Source organism: Octodon degus, unplaced genomic scaffold, assembly GCF_000260255.1.
Source record: "Octodon degus isolate 3935 unplaced genomic scaffold, OctDeg1.0 scaffold00078, whole genome shotgun sequence".
Taxonomy (NCBI): domain Eukaryota; kingdom Metazoa; phylum Chordata; class Mammalia; order Rodentia; family Octodontidae; genus Octodon; species Octodon degus.
In genome coordinates this window covers 4049655-4057867 of record NW_004524654.1, presented here as the reverse complement: position 1 = coordinate 4057867, position 8213 = coordinate 4049655, and the positions used below count along the sequence as shown (strand labels likewise).

Here is an 8213-nt window from a genome sequence, read left to right as displayed (position 1 = left end):
CAGGTTTGGCTGGCTTGAGTTGTGGGGATCGAACCACAGCTACCTGAGCCTGACTGCTTTGTTGAAGCAGCCACTTAAAGAACTGAGCTAAAGGGCAGGCCCCCGCCCAGCTGCTTCTGGGAGGCTTATGCAGGAGACTCAAGTTTGAGGCAAAGTTGGGCTACCAGTGAGATACTGTCTCTAAAGCAAAAAATAAAAAAGGGATGAGAGTACCGTTCAGTACTAGAGGACTTGCTTAGTATGTAAGGGCTCTGGGTTCAGCCATAGTCCTGCAAAAAAGAAAAAGGAATACAACGAGGTGGGGAGCGGGCAGGCAGGCCTGGGTTACAAAGTAAGCTGAAGGTGAGCCTGAGTTGTATAACCAGACCCTCAAAAAGACCAGGAAAGAAAAAAAAAAAAAAAAAAGACCGGGGGGAAAAAAAAAGAAAAGAGGTGATTGTCCAGCTATCATTTTTCTTTCAAAGAAAGAAGCATAAAAAAAAAAAAAAAAAACCTTTTAAGGAGCCCGGGAGATGGCTCAGTAGAATAAGCACTTCCTTGGTAAGCACAAGAGCAAGAGCCTGAGTTCAATCCCCGGTTCCACAAAAAAAAAAAAAAAAAAAAAAAAAGAAGCATAACTAAGTTATTTTAAAAGGTGGAAGGAGTGCTCACACTTCTTGCATTTGGTTAGGTATAGCTCATATTTTTCCCCTACTGGGAATTGAGACCAGTGAGTACTCTGAGCTACATCCCCAGTCCTTTATATTATTAGAAAGGGTTTCAGTAAGTTTTCCAAGGGTTTCAGAATTTATTTTATACATAATACTTAGCAAACATAGTTACTTAAAATTTATTAAATTTTTATTTTTTTATTTTACTTTTGAGACAGGGTCTTGCTTTGCAGTTCAGGCTGGCCCTGAACTCACTATGTAGGCCAGGCTGGCCTCAATCTTGTTAATCCTTCTGTCTCAGCTCCCATGTGCTGGGATTACAGGTGTGAGCTATGCCCCACCTCACCCCCAACAGTGATTTTTAGGAACTGTGTTTAGCTACCTGGGACCTACAGAATTGAAGAGAGAATACGTGGAATTAGGAAACTGGGCTAGAGGCTATAGTGATTAGGGAAATTAGAAATGACAGGGTTAAGAATCGCATTAAGCCTTAAAAAAAATCAGTAGGATTAAAGTGAAAAGAAGCAGAAATACAGAGGCTGGAAGTAAGCTGCCTGTGCTCAGAGAAAGGCTGGCATGCAGCCTAGTAGGAGAGGTAAAACAAGGGGAGCTGGACCAGAAGTGGTGTTTGGGAAATGAAATGGAAGTCCTTACTTTAGTCGGTGAGCCTGGGAGTATTTTTTAAATAGTTGTGATATAGATTCCTCATTTTTATTGCAGTAGAGATGAAAAAATGATATCAACTTAAAATAGAGATCTAAATAAATGTTTAAAGACATTAGTTAGATACTAAAATATATATGTAAATGTTTATTAGTAAGAGAGGGACTGTTCAGGGATGAGAAAGTAATGAAATAAGTTATAAATAATGCATATTCCAGTTAAATTTTTTTCTATTAAAAATGTAAGTTAGGGAACTGGGGAGATAGCTCAGTGGTCTAAGCACCTGCCTGGCAAGCGCAAGGACCAAGGTTTGATCCCTGGTATCACATGCCAAACCAGATGTGCCGTGCCAGCCACTGAAACTGGGCATGGTGGCACATGTCTGTAATCCCAGCACTGGGGAGGCTGAAAGCAGGAGAACCACAACGAGTCCAAGCTGCATAGTGAGACCCTGTTCCAAATAAATTAAAATTTTTTTTTTTTTTTCGGAACCGGGGATTGAACTCAGGTCCTTGTGCTTGCCAGGGAAGCACTTACTCCGCTGAGCCATCTCCCTATCACCCCTAATTAATTTTTAAAAATTTAAAAAATATAAGTTTGGGCAGGGGAGATAGCTCAGAGGCATAAGCACCTCCCAAGTTCAATCTCTGGACCTGGATGCTGTGCCAGTCCTGGAATCCCAGGTGTGGTGGTGCACACCTATAATCCCAGTACCCAGTAGGTTGAGACAGGAGGCTTACTAAGAGTTTGAGATCAGCCTGGGTGCTACAAAAGTGAGCACAAAGCCAGCCTGAACTGCATAGCAAGACCCTGTCTCAAAAAAAAGGTAAGAGAAAGTGTATCTTCCCTTGAATTAACCCTGATATAAAAGAAACAGCTGTGGTGGTATGTGCCTGTAATCCCGGCACTTGGGAGGCTATAAACAGGCAGATCACTATGAGTCTGATCTAGTAGTAAGACCCTGAACACCTTGTAGACCCTTCCCTAAAATAAAAAATAAAAAAAGTGAAAGATTGACTGTAGCCATTTCTATGTTTTCAGTAGTGCACATAGCAAATGAAACAGCTTCTTTGCTCTTCTTTTGTTGTAGAGTTCTTTTGTTGTTTTTTGTCCCTATGCACTTCAGGCTGGCCTTGATCTAACTGTGTAACCCAACTCACAGCAGTCCTTCTGCCTCAGCCTCCCAAGTAATGTGGGATTACTGGTGTGTGCCACCACCCCCAGCACCCCAGCACGACAACCCCACCCCACCTCCAGCTGTTTTGGTTGAATAGTTGAAGTGATGACTTGGGCTAGGCCAGGTTGTTTTCCAGTTTTTAGCTATCTGTATCAGTAGACATTTTTCCCAAACAAAGAACTAGGTAATTTGAACAGATTTATCAATTTGTAACTGTGTAATACTTTTTGCAAAAGTTACCCATGGAATTTTAGAAAACTTCACTTTAAGGGAAGTCAGTGATCAAAATTAAATTGAAAGAAGAAAGAAGAATTGCACCAGCTTCAGCCCAGTCTCGGGGACTGTTTTTTCCCATCTCCTTGGAAACACAGGCTCAGCCTATGTTTTAACAGGTGACACCTGAGAGCACCGACCGTGTTACCCATGCATTAGACTTTATCTGTGTGTTAGAAACAGGTTGCAAAATAAGTAAATAAGAAAGCAAATTTTCCAGGTTGGTTTTTATAGTCTATTGGAAGTCACCTTTGGTTCTTCTGAGTCACCTTTTTCTTGAAAACATCCTGGTACTCATGTAGGTTTATTGACTGGTGTCGTGGTGGACTCGGGAGATGGCGTGACTCACATCTGCCCCGTGTATGAAGGCTTTTCTCTTCCACATCTCACCAGGAGACTGGACATTGCAGGCAGGGATATCACCAGGTATCTCATCAAGGTGAGTGAAAGGTTGGCAGAGAAACTAAAAGTTTGGCTTGTGTAGAGTTCTACACATGGGTCTGGGTGCGAGTGAGAAGCCTTTTTTTGCTGCTGTTGAGAAATGCTAGCTGTGGGTTCCGTTGGGTTGGGTTAGGTCTTCGCTTTCACTTGGGCTCTCTTGTCTTGTTTAGGATAATCTCATCATGTGGGGAGATGATGAGAATGACAGGACAGCACTCCCATGTCAGGCCAAAATTCTGTGTCTGAGATAACCAAAGAGTTTCTGCGGAGAGCACAAACATTAGCGGATTTGTTTTCTTTTTCCTTTTTCAACCAAAGCCCCAGTTATTATGTTCATGGTGATTATTATGCTATTTCTTTCAGTGGGGTTGATTTTAAAATAACATTTTCTATCTTTTAAGAAATAAAAGAGTTGGACATGGTAGCACAAATCTGTAGTTCCAGATAGGAAGGAAGGAAGGAAAGGAGGGAGAGAGGGAAGGAGCGAGAGAGGCAGGGACTAGAGATTATACTTTCAGGTATCCCACAAGTTCTTTTATTCAGTTGTTTAATAAATTCTTTTGCCTCTCTGATTTGTGCCAGAAGCCAGAGATAAAATTTGTATGACCTGTATTTCATAAATATGGCATAGTTTGAATGAGTGAATTGTAGGCTATACATCTAGTGCTAACATAATATTCATTCATCAGTATACTTTTTATTATTTATCACTACTGTACAGTATGTAAACTCTCTTAAAAACTAGGTGTTTTTCTAGGTTGTGTTCCATATTTATTATTCATGAACTGTTAATTCTCTTATGTGGTAAAACTGAAAATACAAATCCATGTTTAGTAAGCATTAATAATTTTTGTGAAGCAGAAGTCATTCAGATATATTTTGAACTTAAGTGTTTTTTTTTGTATTAGCTGCTTTTGTTGCGAGGATACGCCTTCAACCACTCTGCAGATTTTGAAACAGTTCGCATGATTAAGGAGAAGCTGTGCTATGTGGGATATAATATTGAACAAGAGCAGAAACTGGCCCTAGAAACCACAGTGTTAGTTGAATCTTACACAGTAAGTATATCCAGTGTGTGATATATGTATATTTGGTTCAGCACATTCCTGCATCTCTCTGTGAGGTGTGGTACCTGCATGACTGTCCCTTTTCTTCCCCGTTTCAGGCCACCCAATGGGAGTGAGGCATGTTCCACCAGAGGGAACTTTTTTTTTTGGTGGTATGGACAGTTGAACTCAGGACCCTGTGCCTGCCAAGCAAGCACTTATTCAACTGAGCTATCTCTCCTGCCCCAGTAAATATCTTTTTTTTTTTTTTTCTTCAGAACTGGGGATTGAACTCAGGCCCTTGTGCTTGCCAGGCAAGCGCTTATTCTACTGCGCCATCTCCCTGGCTCTAGGAACATATTAAAAGTGGACATTATTAGTGCCAGCTTAAAGAGCTTTTCTTAGAATCAGACTAGCTTTTATGGCACTAGAGGTCGAACCCAGGTCTTTGTGTATACTAGGCAGACAGTCTTCTAAGCTAAATTGCTGACCCCAGGAATCAGTATTTTTGTTTCAGGTTGTTTTATGTGTGTCTTTTACACACCTTTTTGTTTTATTTTTTATTGTTTAAAGAGAGTACAAAATGCTAAAAGAAAAAAATTGGAAGCGACACAATATTTCACTGAACAAAATAATAGGGATTTGTGATCTGTTATGTAATATTATCTTCAAATTAGTTGCTTAGATTCTATGATTTAATTGTTTTGGGAACTATATAAAGTGAATTAAGGCAAGACTCATAAATTCTCCCTTAAAATATAATTAGGTATATTATATTAAGGTCCTAGAATCTTGGATAGTATTTCTCAACATATGTTTTACAGAGTGATTATTCCCCTGACATGTTAAGAGTGCCGCATAATTAAAAAAGTTACAGTTATCAGGTAAATTTTATTTCACTTGCTGCAGGACTTCTCAGATCCTTTAATATGCTAATATGTATTCAACTGTGAGACTGCAGTATGTTTAGTTCTTTTTCTTTTTTTTTTTTTGCGGAACCAGGGATTGAACTCAGGCCCTTGTGCTTGTAGGAAAGCGCTTATTCCACTGAGCCATCTCCCCGGCCCCTGGCAGAAGGATTTTTTTTTTAATTTTTTTTTTGCTCCGAATGCCCTCAGGGCAGGTTTGGCTGGCTTGAGTTGTGGGGATCGAACCACAGCAACCTGAGCCTGACTGCTTTGTCGAAGCAGCCACTTAAAGAACTGAGCTAAGGGGCAGGCCCCCATTATGTTTATTTCTTAAACTTGGTAAACTACAGGACTTTTCAAAAATGAACCTAGGAATTTAAGAAATACATTTGGGGAAGTAATCCTGCAGATACTGCTTTACTAATTCAGTAGGTGGCAGCCTTTCCTGACCTAATATTTTCTTAATGGGTGTTTACAACAAATGTTAACCTCAAATCATAACTGAGATTTGATTTAGTTATTACTCAAATGAAAGAGTAATAGGCAATAAACGTGAGTTTTTTATTTTTTGAGATAGTCTCACTATGTAGCCCAGGCTACAACCTCAGGCATTCCTCCTGCCTCAGCCTCCTGAATGCTGGGATTGCAGTACTCCCAAACTGTATGACCATGTTACTTTTACATATTCACAAATATATGCAAAATGGCAATGTAAATTTTTTCTGTTTTTATTTTTTGGTGGTGCTAGGAATCCAGGTTTGTAGGCATGTTAGGGAAGTGGTCTGCCACTGTGCTATATTCCCAACCCCAGATATGTAATCAATTTTCAAGTAATGGTAATTTAAAGGTATCAATCTGAATACAACTCACTTTGTAATTTGATGCTTTCCAAGTTGCCCTGGATTGTCTTTTCCAAAGCTGCTGCTGCTTTTTTTTTTTTTTTTTTTTTTTTTTTTTTGCAGAGCTGGGAATTGAACTCAAGCCATTGAGCTTGCCAGGCAAGCGCTTATTCTACTGAGAACTTATTCTACTGAGTTATCCCCCACGCCCTATTCTACTGAGCTATCTCCCTGGCCCCCTCCTTTCTCATACAGTACAAGAACATACACAAGTTATATAGATGGATATAGATATAGACATATAGATAAGTGTAGATAAAGGTAGACAAATACAAGAAATAAATATAATTTATGTAAAGGTCATTCTTGAATTTTTGAAAAATGATTCCTTATATGTGTCTGCAAACAGTTTCAGCAAACATGGAGTCTGTCTTAAGGAACATGCTTTTGTGGTACTTTGTCATACTGGAAATATAAAATCATAAATATTACAAAATACTTATAATTAAATTTTTGTATTTATAAATAACTACTATTAGAAATATTGATGTAAAAAGTCTCATTTCATATAGACATATATCCAAACATATATAATATGTTACTTTGGTCAGTCTAATGTGGTGAAAGCTTAAGATGTGTTTCTACATGATTAAATATGAACACAATGTGAATTATTTTCTGTATAGGTCTTGTTATGCTGTTGGACCTGCAGTCAGTCGGTCGGTCGGTCGGTCGGTCGGTTTTCTGAGACAAGGTCTTGCTGTGCCGTCCAGACTGGCCTTGGACTCACAACAGTCCTGCCTCAGCCTCCCAGGTGTTGGAATTACAGGGTGTGCCACCGCGCTCTGCTAAACCTGCTGTATTGACTTGAATTATAATTGTGTTTATTATTTAAACTTTTTAAGGACCTTGTAGGAGGTAACAAAATGACCGAATAGAAAACAGTCTAGCCTTGGGTGTGGTGGCACATACCTGTAACTCCATCTGCTCTGAAAACTAAGGCAGGAAGATTGTATGTTCAAGGCTAGCCAGGCTGCATGGTAAGGTAGAACCAACCTAAGGTTTGTCATGTGTCCCTTGTCTCAGAACACCACGAAGGAGTCTGGATCAGTATTTCTTAAACTTTTTTTTGAGAAATGACTCTCTTATCTAGTCTGGTTTGTCCTCAAACTTGCAGCAATCTTCTTGCCTCAGCCTCCTGAGTGCTGCTGGGATTATAGGTGTGTGCCACCATGCCTGACCTCTTAAACTTTTTTCATCATAAATATTTTTTGAACTGAATTAGATAGGATCAGCACACATTAAATATTTTGATGGCAAAATAGCTTCATAGAACAATTCTTTGGTGAAAGAAAAATTTTTAAAAATTTCTATTAATGTAGCTGAGGGATTTATTTTAGAAAATTATTTAAAATGTTTAGTGTGTCTTCTACACAGAAAATCCATAAAATAACAAATTCATTGTAATTTGATGCTTTCCAAGTTGCCCTGGACTGTCTTTCCCAAAGCTGCTTCTTTTTTTTTTTTTTTAGAACAAGCAGCATTTGCACACCTGTAGTAATGAGAGCCTGGTGTCCCTGCTGCCCGCATGTGCATGTGGAACATGGTAGCACACATCTTGGTGACCTCACCATGAATTACACTTACGCACAGTAGAGCTCATGACAGTGTGTTATTGGAGTACCTTTTATTTTACCTTTATTTTCCACTGAAATATTTAGGGAAGAAATTACTGCTTCTAGTGATTTGTTTTTTCCTTTTTCTTTTTTTCCATCTAACGAAATGCTAAAATAAATGTTTTTCAAGAACACTGAGAAATTTGAGTGCTTTTACTGACTGCTAATACGGTTTTCTTCATTTCTAGCTCCCAGATGGACGAGTTATTAAAGTTGGGGGAGAGCGATTTGAAGCGCCAGAAGCTCTGTTTCAGCCTCACTTGATCAATGTTGAGGGTGTTGGTGTTGCTGAGTTGCTTTTTAACACAATCCAGGCAGCTGATATTGATACCAGGTATGAAAGACAGGATGGATTCCAAGCTATTCGTTAGAAAAAATAGAATGTAAATAATTCACATGAACAAGTCATCCATTATCCCATTTGCATGTTTGGTTAAAGCAAAGTAAGTTTGCTCTCGTTTGCTCTACAGCTTTGGGCCTTTCCCTGAGCTGTGTCCATAGCCTCGTGTGTGTGTGTGTGTGTGTGTGTGTGTGTGTGTG

At 39.3% G+C, this 8213-nt stretch overlaps 1 protein-coding gene across 1 annotated transcript in view; it reads left to right on the top strand.

Annotated features, from left to right (window-relative positions):
- Positions 1-8213, top strand: part of Actr2 (ARP2 actin related protein 2 homolog) — an 82339-nt gene that overhangs the window by 26208 nt on the left and 47918 nt on the right. Inside the window, exons 5-8 of the mRNA XM_023720849.1 lie at positions 2332-2335; positions 3055-3202; positions 4113-4262; positions 7862-8007. Of these exons, the coding sequence (XP_023576617.1) occupies positions 2332-2335; positions 3055-3202; positions 4113-4262; positions 7862-8007 (448 nt within the window). The remainder of the gene's footprint in view (positions 1-2331; positions 2336-3054; positions 3203-4112; positions 4263-7861; positions 8008-8213) is intronic.